The sequence below is a fragment of the Vespula vulgaris genome, chromosome 12 (assembly GCF_905475345.1).
Source record: "Vespula vulgaris chromosome 12, iyVesVulg1.1, whole genome shotgun sequence".
In the NCBI taxonomy this organism is placed as follows: domain Eukaryota; kingdom Metazoa; phylum Arthropoda; class Insecta; order Hymenoptera; family Vespidae; genus Vespula; species Vespula vulgaris.
This window is the reverse complement of record NC_066597.1, coordinates 5170430-5192956: the sequence shown is the minus strand read 5'-3', so window position 1 is coordinate 5192956 and position 22527 is coordinate 5170430. Positions and strand designations below refer to the sequence as shown.

General features: G+C 33.4%; 2 protein-coding genes across 2 annotated transcripts; both read right to left on the bottom strand.

The window, feature by feature from the left end:
• Window positions 1–3630: 3630 nt before the first annotated feature.
• On the bottom strand, window positions 3631–12704 carry LOC127068202 (uncharacterized). Its single transcript, XM_051004018.1, has 4 exons — window positions 12537–12704; window positions 10431–10615; window positions 6257–6373; window positions 3631–3739 (listed from the first exon to the last, which is right to left on the bottom strand). The coding sequence occupies exons 1-4, from the start codon at window positions 12702–12704 to the stop codon at window positions 3631–3633; spliced, it is 579 nt and encodes a 192-aa protein (XP_050859975.1).
• A 4950-nt stretch (window positions 12705–17654) lies between these two features.
• LOC127067958 (uncharacterized) lies at window positions 17655–22435 on the bottom strand. Its single transcript, XM_051003446.1, has 4 exons — window positions 22343–22435; window positions 21527–21699; window positions 19264–19380; window positions 17655–17811 (listed from the first exon to the last, which is right to left on the bottom strand). Exons 1-4 carry the CDS (start codon window positions 22394–22396, stop codon window positions 17682–17684), a joined length of 474 nt encoding a protein of 157 aa, XP_050859403.1. The 5' UTR covers window positions 22397–22435; the 3' UTR covers window positions 17655–17681.
• Window positions 22436–22527: the final 92 nt, after the last annotated feature.

Genomic DNA, 22527 nt, shown 5'->3' with positions numbered 1-22527 from the left:
AAGACAACATCTTTTGTGGTTAAAGCCACGAACCAGTCACCATGTAAGATTCAAAGACTTGAAGAAGTCGAAACGGTGCTTTACTCGCGTTGTCATTCGCATCACATGGAGACGCGCCACGTGTGTTTGATGTACGAGTTATCGTTCCGGACTGCTAGAACGATCACTTCGGTTACATTCTCGACTCTTCTTCGACTTGCCCAAGGCGAGAAAGTCTTGAAAAATGAGAAAAAATAAACTACGATGTGTCCCCGACTTTTCAAACACACCATGATTGCTCGTTATTTCTTTCTTTTCTTTGTCTTTCGATTCTATTGTTTTTTCTTTTCTTTTTTCTTTAATATTTCTTTTTTCTTTTTTTCGATCGAAACTTGACGACTGTCTCGATGATATTTGTACATTATAACGATACGTTTTACATATTTCATTCAGAAAATATTTTTTATAAAAATGTTTCGTTACGATATAAATTATGTCGGAAAATAGATGATTAATAAAATAAAAAGCCGTTAGGTCGACCTTGTTGTAAAAGTAAATCGTTAAGTATTATTAGGTTCATAGGCACGAAATAGTCTTTGTAATAAGGTAAACGGACGTTCGGTTTCCTCTCCTTCGCAACATTTATACCAGACATGCGCGTGGGAGCTCGTAAAACAGTCTACTTTGAGTTTCGAATTATCGCTAAACGATACACAGAAAATTACAGGGCAACGTTGCAGTCGAGCCCCGCGATTTTATTTCACGATCGTCTTTTTTACTCATAAAAAGCCTTTTCAAGAAGAAAGTAATTGTGCTTGCTTTAATTGCAATCAATTCTAATTAGTTTTAGCATCGTTTTATTGTATACGTAATTACGTGGATGAGTACATAAATAAGAGTTTCTTTTCGTCAAGCAAATTAATCGAATTTACGAGCATTCATTTAACTTCATTTGATTATTTTCTTAGAATATTAATTATGAAGATATATGTTGCGTTTTAATATATTTCGCAGTTCCATCCTTTGTTCCTTTCCCACATATGCACTCTTACTACCTCAACTTTGTCCAAATTTCTTCTTTTTTTAATTTTTCTTATACCCCCTTTAACAAAAAACGCTATTGATAGATACATATCAACTATGAAGTTTAGAATTCAAAAAGTATAATAAACAAAAATATAAAAAAAAATATCACATATAATTTTACATGAAAATCTCAAAAAAGAACTTACTTTCGAGAATCAACTTATCAGTTCGCAACATATATTTTCAAAAAGACGCACGTAAAAATAATCTTGTTCTTTTTTTTTCTTTGTATAATACTCAACAAGAAAGCCCTGACTTTACCACTCGTATTTACAACAACAGATAGCATTTAAATCTTTCAAATCTCTGAAAATATATTCAAAGATCAAAACCTACTTCACGTTATCCAATCTCGAAAAGTCCTGCCTTGGATGCATTCTAACCATTTGCGTGGCTTCTCTTCCGAAAGGTAATTTTATCCTGGACCACTCTCCTTCTTTCTTTTTCCTCTTTTCTTACTCTTCTTCTTCTTCCTCCTCTTCTTTTTCTTTTTCTTCGTCGAGTAGACGTGACAAGCCTGCCAGAACCTATTCTCTTGAATACTGCCAAGAGAACGAACAATTTATTCAACGTTTACAAAGAAATCTAGTTTTATCAAGAAATCATCATGTATCATACAAAAAAGAGGATGACATATATAAAGTTAATAAAATTAATTCAAAAAGCAAAAGAATGGTAAAGAATTTAAAGAATAAAAAAAAGAAAAAAATTATCTAATTGTTGTTCGTTCAATTTTGTTCCCAATAAAAATGAACTATATGAGTTTACCAAGTAGATATTTCTCAAACATAAGGAAAATTTATATCGAGGAAACACCGTATGTTATTTCAACGAAATAGTATTACAATAATAGTTCATACCAGCGGAATAATATACCCTATATCTTCTCCCGATGTATGGTCTTCCGGGGTTTGTCATCATGCATGTGTATTTTCACTGGATGCACTCCTCTACACACCCATACTTACGTGTACATATAGGCATTTACGTACGCATAGCGTGTAACCAGGAACATGCGAACATCGACGTAGACATGTTGCCGTAATACTATTCCTCTAGGTAGAAACCATCCTCTATAAGAGAGAGAAGGAGAGAGAGAAGGAGAGAGAGAAAGAGAGAGAGTTTCTATCGCACGTCATTAACGCAACTGTTCGTCAATTCCCAATCATGCTGTTCTCTTACTTCGCCTTTTTTAAGACACAAAAACTGTCTCGATGTATTTTTTGTTATCTTAGAATAAGTAATAATCATTCAGATGTATTTTCATATTATGAACTTTAATAGTATCGATACTAATTAGTAAAATTCACATTATTCTTTTCCTTTCACATTATTGTCATAATCTGTATTAATAGCAGTATAGGAGTCATCATCATCATCATTATTATTATCATAATTATTTTTATCATCAATATCATTATTCTAACGTTATCATTATTAAATAAAATTGGCTCAAAGATGTATCCTCACTTTTTAAACCACACCCTTTCCATCTTCGAATGTATTTTTTTTCAAATCCTTTTTATTCTTTCTTTTAAAGATTCTTGATAAACGCATCATAACTACTGTGTTCGTAAGAATGCAAAATGTGCAATAAATCAATACATAGAGGGGACATTATTTACATTTAATTATTCCAAGACAATATGTTATTTACGGGAATCAACCTATCCGTTCATAACATCGTAATTGGAAATTATATACTTTTCTTTATGTCTATATGTACTTAATTGAAATAAATCAAGCAATTATCTTGAAGTTTAATAACAATAATTGTATTGTCGTTTAATTTGATCGAAATTATGAATCATTGAAGAAGAATACCATACGTTATAACACGAAGTAATCTATATAGTTTGTACATACATATATGTACAGTGACTTAGTTAAGTACAATAATTATTAGATTTTATACGTCATATTATCAGAACATTTTTTGAGAGCGATGTTATAATGTGAACTTACGATAAACGTATTGGTAAAATATCATAAGAAATAGAGCGTACATATGTATCTTTGGGAGAGAGTATACACATAACGTGAAGATACTCGAGCACTCAGACGATATGCAATAAAAAGTGCATTAAGCTCTGACAGCATGAATGTTTATTATACGGTTCAACGAGTACATAGGAGTGGATGTACTAGAAGTTCTGTGTCTACTATTCCTAATACTATATACCCGTATTATAAGTATAAAAAAAATATAAGAATAAATAAATGAAATATTACTATTCTTCTTCGATTTCTTGAAATTGTATTAAATAACGTATTAAATGATGTATAAATATTCGTTAAGTTAAAATAATTAATAAAATAACGAATAATTTAATTGATCTAGATTTATTACATTAATTTCGTTAATGAGCTGCCAAGTTTTGATGAAGTAGGACGGAAGATGTGGTATGTACCTGGCCGCAGAAACGCAGCATTAACTAAAGCGGTTTCCAAGCTCCTTACAGAGCCTGATATAGTCGATGCCTGAATGCTCGTAAAGACGATTGTGTGGAAGAAAAACTTATCGGTATGTGAGTAACTCAAGAAAGAAGACTCATTCTTGTTGTTTCAAAAAACGTCTGGACATTTTGCTATGTATTCGTCACAGTTTTCTTTCTTCCAATAGGCCTCTTCGTATTCTGTCATTGGATCAAGCTCGTAAAAACCATCGGGTAATCTATAATTTAAATAATTTATCATTTTTATCGTATAAACGTTATTAATGTTACATAATAATAAACATTATTAAATGTTATAATAAACGTTATCAACATCACAATTAATTAATGAAAATATTTAATGAATAAGATTATGTAATTAACTAATGTAATTGTATATCGAATTATATCATATAATTAAAATAGAAATTTCAAATCGTTAGAACTAAAAGCTTAATAATCAGTTGACCAGCAATTGATTTTCTTATGTATCATTCGATACGGTTTTCTTGTTAATGACCTATCCCATTGGACGATACCAGTCTCGACCGTTCTAAACTTCAACACTGTCCTATAAACTATAATAGATTACGAAAAGTTCGAGTTTAGGGTTAATAGAAGGATCGTTTGCTCATCTAACTTGTAAGAATTCAAAGATATCGATCGGTATTGGTTGCTCAGGAAGCTATAACGAAGATACATTCTGTTATACAAATGCATGATATGTAATATAATTTATAATCAATATTTAAATTATAGTAACTCTCTTGAGATCATATTTCCCTTGGACATGAATACCATACTTATTTACATATTTTTCATACATATATAATACATATCTTTTACACTACTTGTTTACATACACATACATATTTTTCATTAAATGATGCTAAACGTATATTATTAAACAATCTTGTGAAAAATAAACAGTTATTATTTTATTATCATTTATATATTCAAAAATAATAATTTTTTTGTAATAAAAAAGAATGATAATCATTATCTCTTTTTCTCCCTCTCTCTCTCTCTCTCTCTTTCTCTCTCCCTCTCTCTCTCTCTCTCTCTCTCTCTCTCTCTCTCTTTCTCTCTCCCTCTCTTTTATGTTATTATATTACAACAAAAATTCGAAAGATATTAAAGAAAATAATGAGAATAAATTTCACCAAAAGAAAAGAAGAAAAAAGAATTATGAGGAATAATAAATTATTTTTGTAACCAAATATTCCTGCAATAAATAAACTTTTCATGAATACATATGTATATGAAGCTCGAAACACGAAAAATAAATTGACTACGTAAAACGACTACGTAGGAACGTTTCATCTTCTGGGAAATCCAGAACGAAGTAGAACGTAAAGGCAACGTAAATACAAGCCAAGATTCTTGTCTACTTTGTATAAGGAAGCACACGAGTGCTTGTCAGGATCGAAATTGGTTCAGCGTGTTTAACACTTGAGATTCATCGTTTAAAGGAACGAATTACTTTGGTACGGGAATTATACTACAAACTTCGATAAGGGGGTTTCTATTGAAAACGAGTCGAGCAATCTCCTCGTTAATCGATTCTGGAATCTCTCCCAATAAACGAGAATAACTACCTATGTATATGAAAGTGCTAAGATGTTAAGCCTATCCCAGTTTAACTTTTCAGTAAAATAAAAAACAAATTCCTAGAATTTCAAATGTAAGAGCAAAGTAAACTCTATTGGATGTAAAAATGGTCCTTGTGAAGTTACTTGAACAATATTTGATAGAACGAGTATTTATTCTTAAACGTAACATCGAATAGATCAGAATTGTATTCGAATGATCGAACCTTCTGTCCTTGTAAACTTTTTGGAAATCAACTTTTACACAAAACTTCCGGCTTCGAACACTTACGGATACTTCTTCGTAGAATTTAATTTCTCTTTCTTTCTTTCTTTCTCTTTTTCTTTGAAGATCAGCATGGAAGAACTTGGCTTTCAAAGCAACGTCGAAAGTTACCAAAGGAAATTCTTTGGCCCTTGTGAAAATGGCGGGACAACGTTTCGAAGACGAAAACTTTTCAGTTGATGCTTGTCAAAGAAGAAAGAAAGGAGAAAAGTGATAGGAACGTTAAAAGCGCTACGTCATTTTCTCGATCTTATGAATAATATTAACATTTTGTTAAAATAAAATAGTGAAGATAACCTCTACTTTAGCCTTTTAACCCTTTCTCTTTTAAGTCGAAGATTTTCTTAAAGTTTCTATGCCCTCGAGCTTTTTAATAGCCTTTTTGCTGTGGTTAACGTTTATCTATATCCTATTCATCACTATACGCGTCCTTTGAAATCTTTCAGAAAAGATAATTTGTAATCTATATTCTTGAAATATATGTATAGGATAGATATTTAAATGAATATATGCGCATATATACATAAGTGTCACGTTGCTCGCATATTTTTGATACAATGTACGATTTTTTTTTTATTTGTAAATATCTTGCTTCCATTTTATTAGATAAAATGTCATTAAAAGTTTCAATTGGTATGTTTTAATGCGTTACATTGACTTTAGCAAAGATTCAATGTACATAATTAAAGTACATACGTTAAGATAAACAGAATTATCTTTTTACGGTTGTATAGTATCACCTGCAAATTGTAAAAAAAAAAAACGATCTACGATAATGTTTCAATCATTCCGACGTCGATCAGATACTTATAAAATATTATTAACAATTGTACAGATAGATAAGTAAAAACATTTTCATTCGTTTAATTGCAAATACTCACGTGAAAATTGTATGTAGAATTTCTTCAAGGAAGGTACCCTTGCCAACTATATCTCTATCCCTTTTAGAAGCCTTGCAAATAGCTTTGAGAACGCAAGCTTTGCCATCTTTACCCTGACTAAAAACAAACAAATAAATATTATTCATGAAAACGTCATCTACATATGTACAAATAAAGTTATTTTATATGTTTATTAACAAAAAAGGATGCCATCGAACTTACTATTTATCTTCATAAAATTTAGATTTTAAAGCAAACAAGTATTTCGATAAACTTCGATGTTGTCGCCGTCTCACGTAAGTGGAAAGAAGAAAATCAAATAAGATTGCTTATATTCCTGCAGATATTAAGGACGAAGGGAACTCGCTTCTCGTTAACCCTGAAAGGAAGGAAGGAAGGAAGGAAGGAAGGAAGGAAGGAAGGAAGGAAAGGAGAGAAGGAGTCACACGACGTGACTTGCGATGCACGTTAAATGGTGCACGTACACATACAGAATGTGTTTGTGTATGAAAGAGAGAGACAGAGGCAGAGACAGAGAGAGAAAGAGAGAAAGAGAGAAAGAGAGAAAGAGAGAAAGAAAGAGAGAGAGGAGAGAGAGAGGATACGACGGTGTCGTTTGTAACTATCATCCTCGTTATCGGCCGTCAGTTTCGCCAAGAGTCTACGGTCTATTCATTAACTTGGCGATAATGCCGGCTAGAACGTTGATATCAAGACTCTCTCTCTCTCTCTCTCTCTCTCTCTCTCTCTTTCTCTCTCATGGTAGTGTCACTGCTACAGAATATTCCCTCAGCTTTCTAAAGGGCCTTGCAGCGTGCTATTCGAACAACTCAGAATTCCAACGATCCCCAAAGCAATAGCCGACTGTTAGTATCGTACATAATATAGTATTGTATCATCTATCTGGATATATATTATTATAAAACTGAAAGTAAAACTGATTTTAATAAACAATATTAAGAATAGCCATCAAATTGATTTCTTCTAATAACAGTTGAATTATCAGAAAGGAGATCAAAAACAAAAGATATGTATTATATCAACATCTTTAAAAATACAGGATGTTGATTTTACTATATGCATGATTTTCTTATGAAATAATATCCTTGAAAAAAAATGAGAAAGAGGTAGAATCGAATGTTCTTTAATAGAAAATGATCATAATCAATATACACAAATTTTTCTTCAATAAACAATATAAACAGACATCCTGTATAACAATGATTTATATAAATACTTATTTACTTATTTCTCTCTGTCCTTTATTTATTCTTATAATATTGTATTATTTTATTTTTTCTTTCAAAAGAAAGATGTTTTGTTTCATAACATGGAGAAGCGTACCAGGTTTAAAGTAATAAAAAAAAAGGAAGAGAGGGGGAAAGAGAGGAACAGAGAAAGAGAGAGAGAGAGAGAGAGAGAGAGAGAATGAACGATCGTTTTGCGACCTCTTAATCCCATATACGTACCAATTCTTACCTTTAGCAAATGCTTCTTTATAAAGGGCACTCGAGCGCATTAATTGATCGGTACGAGCATCCGAATAATACCTTCTCTTAGCTATTGTCGAGGGTTCTTTTCTTCCCATCTTACTGCTCTCCCCTTTCACCTAATAATAATCCCCTATAACCCTTTTGGTCCTCTACTCTCTTTTTCCTATACCTTCGATAACTCGTTCTAATATATATATATATATATATATATATATATATATATATATATATATATATATATATATATATACACACATACATACACATACATACATACCCATACATATATACATGTTCAAATTCACACACACACACACATACAGAAAGAGAGAGAGAAAGCTAAAATTTTCGTCAAGAGCGCCAAAATCGCTCTCGTGAGCTTTCTATCCTCTTCTCTTACTCTCTTTCTCTCTCTCTCTCTCTCTCTCTTTCTCTCTCTCTCTCTCTTTCTCTCTCTCTCTCTCTTATGCAAGCAGGTCCCTAACAGTTCGCTCTTACCGAAGCATCGTTGTTCGAGCTGGAATGGCACAATGGCCTCGAGCAGTCGACCTTTCGCTTTTCGACTCACCTCTCGTCATTTTCTTCTCGCCATGAAAGCTAAGAAAAGGAAGAAGAAAAAAAGCTGAGGAAGAATAAGAAGAGAGAGAAGAAGAAGAAGAAGAAAAAGACACCTTTTAAAGTTTGGCAAATCGTAACATTGAAGTGACGAAAAAAAGGAATTGAAGGAGAAAAAAGGGAAGAGAAAAGGGTAAGTATCGCATATGCCAAACATGATTTTGTTCTTTTTTCGTGACACCAGAAAAGAAAAAGGTGAGTGAATTGTTGTACTGTCGCCACCTTGTTGTTTTTTCTCTGTTTCTTCCTTTTTTTACGATTTATATTACTCGCGAATAGTAAGAATAGGAAAGGAAAGTAATTCACGTGTTCGACGCTCGTTATCCTACGATGAAAAGGAAGAGGAAAAGGAAGAAGAAGAAGAAGAAGAAGAAGAAGAAGAAGAAGAAGAAGAATACGAAACCTTCCGAAGGTTCGTAGCGTCGCAATCGTGACGCGTTGAACTGACGAAAGATGAAAAAAACGAAAGAGAGAAGAAAAAGGCAAAATATATCTCGCGTATGAAAAAAACATTGCTTTTTTCGTGTCTCCATAAGAGAGAAAAAATAATATGGTCGTAGCACACGTCTTCGCCTTGTTGTTTTTGTTGTCGTTGTATTTTTTTTTTCTTTTCTCTTTTTTTTCTTCTTTTTAGCTTCTCACGACTTCTATTACACTGAACGCGAGTGTAAGAGATGAAGGAAAGGAAAAAGATTCACGCGTTCGACACTCGTTATCGTACGGCTGCTTTGAAACGAGCGGTGCGACCTGTTGTTAGTTTTTCTTTTGCGCTTTTTTATTTTTTATATTTTTTTTTTTCAAACGACTTCGTCTCAAGATTTCGACTTCGTCGCTGAGTCTCTCATTAAAAGGCCTCGGATACTCGGATGCCTTTAGCATCGATAACGTGGAGATTATTTTCTTTTTTGTCGTTCATTGCTTTCTCTGCTTTTCGCCATTCGAAATTATCGAAAAATAAAAAAAAAAGAGAGAGATAGAAATTAAGAAGGAAAGAGACCGACAATTATTTCAATACGAGGAAATTCTAGTTTAATTAAATAAAATCAATTGTACGATAACGATAAGAAGGAACAATTTTTACAAAAAAAAAGAAAGAAAAAAAAGAAAAAGAAAGTCAATTCCATGACTCGTTTCTTTCATCTTATTTCTTGTTTTTTTTTTGTATTTTTAAATGGCTTATAAAAATAATTGATCGATTTTTCGTAAAAAAGAAAACTTCACATTCATTTTTCGTTTAATTCGCGAAGTTCCACATATCCTAGGTGCTGTCTAATCCAACGGATTTACAAATGTAATTCCACGAAACGTTTGCACCTCGTAATATGTATTACGCGGTAATTACAGCTACCTTGTCGTTATTTTCCATGCATACGAGTATTCGTATGCTAGGCGTATTACGGAAAGGCAAGCCACTTTTTATCGTGGCTTTTTTCGTTAAATTACACGGATACACAACATATATACACATTTGTGTATATCTATGTAGAACATGCAATGCAAATAAACGGAAAGCGTCGAGGCGTTATGACAGAACTTCCTTCTCGAAGTATGAATAAAAATAATTATGTATGATCTTTCTTTTCTCTCTCTCTCTTTCTCTTTCTTTTTCGCTTTCTTCTTCTCTCTTTCAAGTAACTAGAAAATAGGTAATACCAAAAGAAATATGTCGAGTAACTTTTTATAAAATCGGATTAACCAACCCCTAACATATATTATCTTCGACAGTTGTCAGAATTTGTAATAAGTATAATATCGATTTTAAACGGGGTTCAATATTCGATATATGTAATTTGTTTTCCATGACGAAAAGATATTTAGAAAGGAAAAAAAAAACAAAAAATGGTATAATTAAAAAAGAGAGGGAGAGAGAGACATAGCTTCCAATAAATTATCCAATAATGTGGACAGTGCCAATGACACGCAGGTATCGAGTAGACACGCGCATCGTTGCATTCACCCTCCCCCCTATTTCTGTCCCTTCCTCTCTCTCTCTCTCTCTCTCTCTCTCTCTCTCTCTCTCTCTCTGTCGCCTTTCCTCTTTCCCTCGCCCTGTGCATGTCACTCACGTTTTCAGCATTAGTTCCACTTTGCGGTACAACTCCCTTCTGCTTCGACGATGATAAACCTCAGCAGGCTTCCTGTACAATACGGTATTTCTATGAGGAAGCTCCCATGCCAGTCCGGCCGTAACGCCAACGGTAAACATTCCTTGAGGCTTCGAGTACGTGCTGATGGTCATGCAGTATACCAACTGTGTATATGTATGTGGATGTGAGATATCGGAAAGAAAAAACAAAAAAGAACATGTACTAAATCGATTAGCTAGATGGAGTTATTACAAACAAAGTTTTTCTATGTAAATATCTAACGAAATTAGATTTCTATCTCTCGTTTTTCTTTGTTAAGGTAGGTTTTATTTCCAAGTAAAATGTTTCCCATTTTGCAAGAGAGAGAAAGAGAGAGAGAGAGAGAGACAGAGAGAGAGAGAGAGAGAGAGACAGAGAGAGAGAGAGAGAGAGAGAGAGAGGTATCCATCCCGATTGCATTGTTTTCAAAAAACAATCTTACCTATATTGTAGCCCGAGCCACGAAGTTATTTACCGACGTTCGAATCGATTGCTTGTCTTACGCGCGAAGTTTACTCGATCACCGAATCGCTTGAAATATTGAAACGAGATAGCTCCGAGGGGAAAGTCTTTTCCCCATTCGACGGTTTTCTCTCTCTCTCTCTCTCTCTCTCTCTCTCTCTCTCTCTTTCTCTCTCTCTCTTTCTTTTTCGCCTTTTCTCTCTCTCTCTTTCTCTCTTTTTCTCTATCTATCTATTTATCTATCTACGTGTCTCTGGCTCTCTCTCTCTCTTTTTTCTTTTTTCTTTCTCTTTTTGAATCGATTCCACGAACGAGAGCGATTTATTCTTTATGTAAGCGTACGTTTTCTTTCGAAATTCGACCGGCAAGTAATGATTCCCATTTTATCGTCGTTTTCCCGATCCAGCTGGTTGATCGCTATGTTTTCAAAGTCAAAAAGTCTATACTTACGTTGATGCAACTTTAGACGTTTACATATACGATCATTGACTTTAGGAATAATCTATTGAACCTACGTAAATATATAAATAATGATCAAAAATTATCATAATCATAATCAATGTAATAAATCAAATGTTAAATCTGTTAGAAAGTTTTTCTCGTGTTTAACGAGCAATTATTTTTCCAGAAAAATAATTATTTTCTACATAAAAGAGATAGAATAATAATATGGAAATGAAACAAAATACGACTATAACGGGTTTTAATAATTTACGAAAATTAATATATAAAAAAATTAATTAAAAATCCAAGATTTTTGCTTTTGTTTTTCGATATGGACCGATACTGATCTTGCGCGAGGATTACGTGTATAAAATGAAAATGTTGGTAATGAAGGAAGATTAAAAGTAGTTTATCGTAGATTTTTCTTTTCTATCATAAACCGTGAGATATAGTATGTAAGACCGACTAGTGTCGACAGTGACGTAAAAGAACGATAATAAGCAAAAAAGTTGTTAATTTTTATCGTTTAATAACCGGCCAAGCTTAACTTCGTCCATCGTAACGATTAGTTATCCGTATTCGCCACGGCAAAATTAGTTAATCAAAAGCAACTTTCGAAAATGTCCTATTATCAAAGTTCCCCGTGATAGGTGAACTTGTGAAAAAGTTTCTCTATCAGCCCTGCTTTTTACTACTTTCCTTTAACGAACAAACGGTATTATAGATTTTTTTTTTTTAAAGGTCGTTAACGTAGAGAATTCGATAAAATACGTTCGAATCCTTTTTCATGTGAATCCTCTCTGTGTTTTATTTGCAGTTTCTCTTTTTTTTTTCTTTTCCTTTTTTTATTTCTTTTTTGTTGCCGATTAACTCGTCGATGGACGAGTTCAAATCTTCTTTTTTATCCTACTCCCTTTTACTCCAATCCAGACACAACACATACGTGTTTTCGAATCTTTTATCGTCAACAAAAAAATAGACGAAAAAAAAGAAAAAAAAAGGAAAAAAGAAACGAAGAAAAAAAAAGCGATAATATCAGTTATAAATCTCGGTCGATTTTTTAGTTCGTTACGTTACGAGTTATCGACGAAACAACGAGCCATGTTCGAGGCAATAAATTCAATCTGGTTGGCATCTCACCTGAACGTTACTTCCCTGTGGAAATATCAGATACCTCGTGTTCTCATCATCCTCTGCCCTTTTACCCCTCGTACACGTGTCGTTCGAAAGACATTGAGAGATTCCACCGACGAGATGATGAAGCAACACGAAAAGCAAGGAACGACGTAGGAGAACTCGACGCGGCATCTCCGATGCAGTTCGGATGAAACAAAACGAAGGCTCAAAGATACGATTCGCTTTGTACTTCCGTTCGATTCCGTTCGAGCAACCATGCTAACTACTCTCTGCTCTCTCTCTCTCTCTCTCTCTCTCTCTTTCTTTCTTTTGGCGTAACGGTACACGAGCAGACGGAGAATACTGCTGTCATTTTCGCGCCAAATAATCCTAAACAATGGAGGCTGTAACGTGAAAAGAAAAATATAACGTTCGGTTGATATAAAGACTGCTCGATGTTTCGACTGTACAAAATCACCAAACCGAAATGTAATGCTCCACTCGTTTCGCACGTATTTTTCCTATGTGGGGATGATCTCTCAACGAAAAAGAGGTAGAGAAAGATAGAGAGAAATAAATAGAGAGAAAGAGAGAGAGAGAGAGAAGAGAACAATTTTTCTATGTAAAAAAATTTCCCATTAATAACAGAAAAGCTTGAGAGAAGGTAAAAGTTAATTTCTTTTGAACATTTAGATTGAAGATAGTCGAATTAATTGAAATGAACTATTACAGACAATAGTAAGCAGAAGTAAATAATTCTATTTAAAAATACACGGGAAGGTATATACTTGTCGATACATTAATTAGTGCATCGTTTTTGTACGATTTCGATTCGAATAAATTCGGGAAGAATAAAAAAGTAAAAAAGAAAAAAGAAACAAAAAGAAAAAGAAAAAAGAAAAGAGAGAAAGGAATGGCGAAACCTAGGTGAATACGTGTTTCCAATATTTACCAAAAGGATTTACGATAACAGATTGACACTTGGTGTCGACCAATGTTTGATCATCGTTCTCGAGGTAGCATAGATTACAAAACCTCTCGATCGTGTAAAGAGAATTTTTACATCTTTTCAACGAGAACGGAATAACAAATACTTTCAAAAAAACCGATTCGAAACGTTTCTCGAAAAAAAAAGAAAAAACTAGACAACGAAAAATGTTATAATAAGAAATGTTAGAAATGAGGAATGAAAAATGTATGAAGAAATAATAAAAATAAAAATAATAATAATAATAATACCGATGATGATGATGATAATGATGATGATGATGATGATGATGATATGCGTTGATAAGAGAGTAATCATGTAATATTAAATTCGTGACCAACTACATACTACTACCGTTCATCGATACTACCACTGATGCCATAACTATTATCGCTATAGTCGAGAATAAAGCATTAAATACCAACTTATGCCCCTCCTCTATATTTCAGCGTATTTTATATTAACGGCGATGCTTTAATGTCGGCCAATATGGACCGACTCGAGTAAGAAAAAGAGTGAGAGAGAGAGAGAGAAAGAGAGAGAGAGAGAGAGAGCGAGAGAAGAGGAATATCGCGAGAGAATAGTTTCTCGATTTCCGTGCTTACGCTCGTGATTTTAGCGGTAAAGCGATTCTAAACAATGATTTAACATCCATTAAGGCTGAGAGAAATCGCACGCGGGTATAAACGGACTATTAAGTATGTTAACACCAACGTCCCCTCTTTGCAATCATGTTTGTCGTCGTAGCAACAAATACGCACTCACGTGTAGATGGAATTCGCATAAACGAATCGGCGGTAGAGCTTTCAAAAGCGTATGAATATTAATTTAAACCCTTTACTCTTGTATCACATTAAATACGATTTATGGCGGCTTATTGCACGGTTAACCTGATCGATCGTCTTTCTCTCTCTCTCTCTCTCTCTCTCTCTCTCTCTCTCTCTCTCTCTCTCCCTCTTTCTCTTTGTCCTTTGCGATACTTCTGCTAATTAAATATAAATATGTACTTACAAACGAGATGAAATTTACAAGAAAAAATTTACTTTATAATCATACATAAACAAATCCTTTTCAAAACGATAGATTTATCTCTTGCAATCGTTATATATTAAATACTCATGACTTCGTTGTTACAAAATTGGAGCAATAATTTAAATCAACAGAAAATAAATATATTCGACTAATAATTGTATATAATTTTATATAAAATTATACATTTTCCTAAAAAATAAATGTACTAAATATTAAATTTATGAGTGATTGAAATCCCATGATTGAAATCTCACTCACAAATGAATCAAATTTCATTCTCCCCCTATACAAATATTATTATAACATTATTATGACATTATATATCGATAATAATATTAACGAGACATGGTAATACTTATTTTGTTAGTATTTATTAAAGTTATCAGTAGTGATAACGTTATCAGAACAGTTCTTTTTTACACGTTTTACTATAAATATAATAAATAAACTTCGTTTGGATTGATATTTAAGATATAATATTTAAAAGGATTAAACAAAAATCTTTCGGTTACGTTTAATTCTAACATAATATAACAAACTTTGTTACAACTATTTCCGTAGATGGTGTTAATAATTCACATTGTTTCTGTTATTCTTTAAATAAAAAAAGTACCGTTTAACTTGATAAACTGATTGCATCATTTTCCCGAATTAGCATATCTCTGGTAACACAATTTGAAGAGGTCTGTTATGTTTTTTAAATATTTTTTTTTTTTGACATTAGTGCAAACTGTATTATATGATTTCGATTTCTTTCATGTACAAAGTATTTTTGAGTATATTAAATGTGTACACTTCAAGCCTAATATCTACTAGGATCATTTTACTATGTTTTTTAACCATTTAAAAATAACTCAGCTAGAATAAGTGATTTTCTTGATATCACGTTTACATACAAGTACGATAATTCGCTATATGCGATATATCATATTCCTCTACGCGCACACGCATGACCTGATGCCGAAGAAGAGAATGAGGGAAAAAAAAGTAGAACCGAGTCGTACACGCTCGGACCACTCCACCGAAATGAGCTATAAATTGACGATAGTCGAGTGGCCATTTTATTAATGCAAAACGTCGCGAAAATTATTCGAAGCCGCACTGAAATGAATTATACGGCCCGTCGACGTAATATAATGACCGGTTTGGAATATTCATGAGAGTGGGGGAAGGTGAGACATCGCGCTGTTAAAACTTTTCGTTCGTTCGTTCGTTCGTTCGTTCGATCCTATACTCGAGAGATCGTTGATTAGTTTCGAGAATTATTTACATCGTAATCGGTCGGCTCGGACTTTTCAAACGCGATCGTCTGGAAATCAATCTAAATTTGTTTTCTTCTTTCGTTTATCTTCCGTTCAGTTGATCTCTTTCTCTCTGTCTTTTTCTTTCCTGCAAAAATGAGCCTCTGGAAGGAACGCAATACCGTCGTGTCGAGAGTAATGAAATTTAAATAAGAAAATATTTACCTTAACGTTTTCCCGCATAACGAAGTTCTCGCTATGACTTTTGACCTCGATTTTTCATTTACGAAAAGAATACATTCTAATCTGCGTCTTTGTAAAATATAAGAATATAAAATAATATTCATAGGCCGGGGACTATTAACTTTATCCCCATCTAAATTATATCCATTATTTTTCAGTAAGATCATAAAATATTATACCTATACAAAATATTGTATGATATGAGGAAAGGGGGTGACATAATTTGATCTAATCGTTTTCTTTTTCTACGTCAAAACGTGTTATTTCAAGATCATTTTTATTTCTTTTTGTTTTAACTCCGAATGATATATGCTTGTTATAATAATACGACAAACCATTTTTCCTTTTAACTTTTTTATTTTTTTTTATTTTGGAAGATTATCTTGAAAGAAAAAATTATGTTTGAACGAGAAAAATGTAAAAATTCTTAAACTTACAGTTTTAATTCAAATAACATGTATCATTAATTGTTCAACGAATCATAACACTCATTCATATGTCATACATCTTAATGGAATATTTTATGATATCGTCTTAAAATAATATTGTATTAAAATAATAGAAATATAATTTAAGTGGAAAAATTTGTTAACCTCATTCTATACACGTAAATCAAATATATACAATTATAAATCTATACTATTATATCGTACCAATGTAAAAACGATTCAAATTAATTAATTTTAAAGAGGAGTATCAAATTCTTTGCGTTTTAAGATTTTAACGGTAATTACACTTTCGATGATCAAAAGATTCACCAGGTCGATCCTCCTTTGATCAACGCAAACCGAATAAACTTCGGTCCAACTTTAACCAAAAGTTTCATCAAAGATAAAGCTCGCTAAGCTTTCGAGTAGGAGGCCATTTCCCGGTCGAATTTGTAAAAAACCAAAATGCACGGAGCATTTCGCCTTTGACGTCAACGTCCCGGCGAACTCGGCGAACGTTTTCCGGCAAATACGATGCCGATGCCTTTTTGTGAGGAGCTTGGAAAACATGTACGATCAAAAACCGTGCTTATATTAAAAAGAAGAGGGATAAGGGGAGGAATAGAGGGATACCGATTTTATTAGAAAATATCTGAAAGAAAGGAATTGATGGAGAGAATTTACAAAGGTAAACTTCTGCTGTATTGTATTTATCAAAGAAAAAAGAAAGAAAGAAAGTAACAAATGAGTTAAAAATTGGATTATGTAAAAATTTAACACCACAAACACTTCCAATAATATTTATTTCTTTTTTCTCTCTTTGCAAATCGTGTCTGATTGTTAGAAAAAATAAATTCGGACATGAAGTGCATTCGTTCGTTCGATTTAATTAAATTAAACATAAGTAAATATTTAAATGTGTGAAATAAAATATAATAAAATTGAGTTCAGAAGAAAAACGTGTACATATTTTCTTTGGGCCTGACATAAATCTCGTTGTCAACGAAAGTCGGAATGATTTTGACAGTAGGCAAAGCATTATCCTTTTCCCATCAACGAGTCGATTGGACTGCAGCCAGAAAAACTTCGGCAACGTTTCTAGTTGGTAGAAAGTTTTCCATCGGATTCGGGGAGCGGTCGAGCGCGAGCTTTCCGTATGAGCTTTTCCTACGAGCATCGCACACGTTTCTTACGTTCTTCTCGCGCAAACGAAGCTTTCGCCTCGCCTCCTTCGATCTCAAAGATCCACGCTGTAAATGGAGTGCTTGCACGTTGGATAAAGTTTCTCGCAGTTTCCACCGTTCTGATACGCTCTCTCATAAGGTCGATCCTCCGAACATTCGAATCTCCCGCCGTCTCTTGGTAATCTAAACAAACATCATACTTTCTTATTTGATTCGAATTAATATTTTATTTTTATTTATTTATTTAAGACGTTGATTCCGTGCACCGTATACAAGTGCTATCAGTTAACTCTAAATAAACTCTATTAATTTTTAAAAATCCAATGGGAATTCGTTCGGAAAACGCGAGATACGTATATAGTGGCATTTAAAATAATAAAGATAACACAGAAATTTTTATAGAAAAAATCATATTATTTTTAATGATCGAGCATCGATGACTTTTCGTTTTAATCATTTTTATGTCACACGTCGTAATATTTCCGAAGTATTTCCACTACAGAAAATCGTAGCGATCGATACGAGAATATACATGTATGTTTATGTAAAATTTTCAAGAAAATTTCTGAATGTCTTTTATTTTTTTTAATTTGAATTCTAATTTAAATAGATTAATGCTTATATCTCAATCAATGTAATATAGATAAGGCCAATAAATTATTGGATTTTCGAAAGTTCACTAATACATGCCAACCGATCTTTCTAATTGGAAGAAAGTTCGTTGAGGTATTTTCCAGTAACGCAAAACGGTACCAATATAATTTTCTGCCGTTCTTACATCCTCCCACGTTCATTCCATTTCGTTGCTCCCTGTTCACCCTTCTCCTCTTTCTTTCGTTATCTCGTTCCTCCGGATCTCGTTTACTCGTTTACCGAAGTATTCCATCCCCCTGCCTGAGTTTCGCGTTCTTTGCAGTACTTTTACAATTTCTATGCGTGTGCAACGGAAAGGTGGAGGAGGGAACACAACGAGGAAGCTCGTTTGCTTATTTAAATCGTCCGATATCGAGGAGAATGCGGGCAGGCGAGCGAACGACCGGCGTAACTTTACATAAAACACTTTAAACGAACGTCTAGCAGCAAAGTGAAATACAGCGAAGTTAACGTCGAGCGAATATAAAAGAGGAAACTCGAGAAAAACGTTAACTTCCTGCGACGGCGCCGTTGTCACAGCGTTTTCTTAGAATTGGAGAATATGAGAGAGATAGAGACAGAGAGACAGAGAGACAGAGACAGAGAGAGAGAGAGAGAGAGAGAGAGAGACAGATAGAAGATGGGATGTCGTTTAACACTTTCAGTACCAAACACATTTCAAGGCTGATACCTCTCAAATATTCAGAAATTTTTTTCTGGTTAATCAAAGATAAATAAGAATTTTTATCTATATATCAGAAATTTTTATCTTGCTTACAGAATGTTTTATTATTATCTAATTTATCTGTAATAATATCTTGCTGAGCACGTTTAGTGCTAACCGCGAAAAAGTAAACAAAAGCTGTCTGGCATAAATCGCAGCTGGATCTTATATTCTATTTAACCTTTTTATATCTTTTGTCATCAAGAGTCTTTTATTTTTTGTTCTTTTTTGAAATAATTTAAAATAACGTCTTATGAAAGAAAAAAAAATCGACTTACGTAAAAATAACATGCAGGAGCTCCTGAACGAAGGTGCCTTTGCCAATTTGAGATGGATGCCTCTGACCTGCCTCACACAGAGCCTTCATTACGCAGGATCTTCCGTCGATACCAGTGCTGCCGATAAAGTTTAATTTAAAATCCACTTCTCTTCTATACCAAACTTCGATGAGCACGTCATGCTCTGAATTAAATGAACTATCACCTTCTCTCTCACTCATTTCTTTGGAAAACAATTAATCGCGTAATCGCAAAAGTTTCTACGACATAACGACAGAGAGAAAGAGAGGGAGAGAGAGAGAGAGAGAGAAAGAGAGAGAGAGAGAGAGAGAGAGAGAGAGAGAGAGAAAATATTTATTGATGCTTTAGCGATACTTTATAAGCTTAAAATAGTGATATAATATATATAATGGTAAGTCAATTATCAGAAACGTAACATACAAATGAATAGATAACGCGAAATGCTGATTGTTGTATTATATTTAGAAGAAGCTACAGTTCGATTTTATTTAAGAATATTTAATCCATTAACTGTTTAAATATATCAAAAATATTTATCTACGTTGTATATCAATAAATAAGAGATGACGAAGATATTCCGTAGTAAACATAGATTATATTATATGTAATCGTTATAAAATTGAATTATACTGACATAATTTTTTTTTGTAAAATCAATAATTTTTTTAGTCAAATTGATACAACGTGTGATATTGAATTCTGTTATTTCTTTGCTCTTTTTTTTTATTTCGTTATTGTTTTAAAATATTCTTAAATGTCTTAAATTTACGAATTAATAATTTTTAGTTTTCAATAAAATTTTAATCCAAATAAAAAAAGATCATTTTTTGTATGCATAAGAAGTATACTCATCATAAAATAAAAACTATTCTTCTCTTTATAACGAACAAGTGTCTATATTCGTCAACCGTAATTAACAAGTTAATTAAAATTAAAAATTCATTTATCGGAGATAATTCATTTTTGCATTATTTTTGATATTCGGTAAATATGTAATAAATATATAAAATATAAAATGAAAAATATAAAATAAGAGGAAAGACAGACATAGACAGACATACAAATAGATAGATAGATAAATAGATAGATAGATAGATAGAGAGAGAGAGAGAGAGAGAGAGAGAGAGAGAAGATTGATCGAAACTTTCTCGTTCATAATAAAAATTATTCATTGTTTCGATTGACTGATTCGTAAGCATTGTTAAAACCAAAAAGAAATCTCGTTTCTAAGAATCCACTAACGGCTATTATTTCCTCTTTCTCTCTAACACATGGAAACGTGTTCTCGTCGCGAATCCCGAGACCGGTTCCTTTCGCTTTGTTATTCCCGTGATTCGTATTTACCCAAGAGACGATTATTATTTTCTTTTTCGAGCCTCGAAGATTTAAACGTCAAACGCGTTTAAAATGCGTGGGAAAATCGTTATCGCATTTTTCATTCACGAAGAAAAAGCTCGATCGATTTGATGCGTCTTGTATATGTAGCGTACGTGTGAAAGAAAGAGAAAGAGATTGAGATAGATAGATAGATGAAATATGTAGGCAAAAAAGATAGAGAAAGAGAGAGAGAGAGAGAGAGAAAGAGAGAGGAAGCTCGTTGCTTCGACAGTGGAAGATTGCTTTAGTTCTCCGCGGATTTACGTGGGATAAGGGCGGCCCATTTCCTACGGAATACAACGCCATAAGTCTCCCGTTATTTTCGTTGCCTCGAGGATAGCTTCCGTCGGCCCTATTTCTTTCCTTCTCTTTCTCTCTCTCTCTCTCTCACACACCCTCTCTCTCTCTCTCTCTCTCTCTCTTTTTCTCTCCCTGTCTTTTCTCAAGTCGCGATCGCGGTCGCGAAAATAAAAAGAAAAACAATAAGTGACTAGACCGTTTTTATTTCTTACGATTTTCCTAAAGTGATGGCAAATTGAAACGCAACGGCGCAAACGCAACGAAGATTATCTTTCTCTACAAACACACGTGCTTTCATATATGTCTGTAGAATATATAAATATATAGTAACATAATCTATGTAACGTAATTGTATTTGATAGCTTTGTCTTTCTCCTTTGTACTTCTTTATCTTTTTCTACTTCTTCTTCTCTTTCTTCCACCATGACGCTTCTTATTCTTCGTACGACGACAACGAAGAAGGAAGCGAATTTAATTTTCCCTCGCAAGAGTTTGGACAACGACAAATTACTTTAACTCCACTCCCAAGTAACAATCTTCTAGTTAGAAATCGCGAGGTACTCACGACTGCAAGAAAGCTTCAACCTTCGGGAACATGACACTTCGGCTTCTACGGTGAAGTAAATCCGATATCTTGGAGTCGACTTTACTCGGAAGTTCCCAAGCCAACGCTGCTGTCAGACCCATCACCAAATCATCGTTTCTGCCATACGCTCCGATAGTCAGGCAGTACACTAACTAAAAGGGATTTATATATAAATGTATCTATGTATATCTATCTAGGTACACGTACCTATGTGTTAGTCTCTTACGTACGTATTTATTCTACTACTCGATATACGTTTCCCATCGGTTTTCTGTCGATCCATTTCTCCAAACGCTATGCTTCTCGCGTGAGATTCGTATCTCGAAAGATATATCGATATATCTATATTAACAACTCGTACTCATTTGTCCTTTTTCAATCTTTTTAAAATTTTTCTAATTTATTCGGTTTTTTATTCCTCCGTTGATTTTACTCTTTCTCCTACATTCATTCTATCTTTAACGTGTGTCTATGCAATCGAAAATAATTATAACTATCGCAAATTCCTTAAATTTTCAAATTAAAAATTTTAATTTCTGAAGTATAATATTATAAATCATTTATACAAAAATTTTCTCAATTTTTACATATCTGTGTACATCGATTCATGATTATTTTCAAATTTGTCATTGAAATACTTTTGTAAAAAAAATATAAAAAGAGTATGAAAAGCAGAAAGAATGTTTTCATTTAATTTCTTTGTATTTCTGGAAAGATGGAAGCTCTAAAATACGAGAAACATCCGCAACAATTAGGAAAAGGATGCAGTACGTATATATTTCTGACGTTATTTACCTGCAAGTTACTACCTTCGGGAAAGATCAGGTATCTCTTTTGTCGCGATAGCATTCTCGGAGCGACCTCGACTTCCGTGGAATTTCCTCGTACATCCTCGTGGAAGCTGCTGGAGTATAAGACGAAGAAATCCAAACACCATGCGATCACGAGAAGGTGACTTGAGGAACGACGGAAACTTCGCA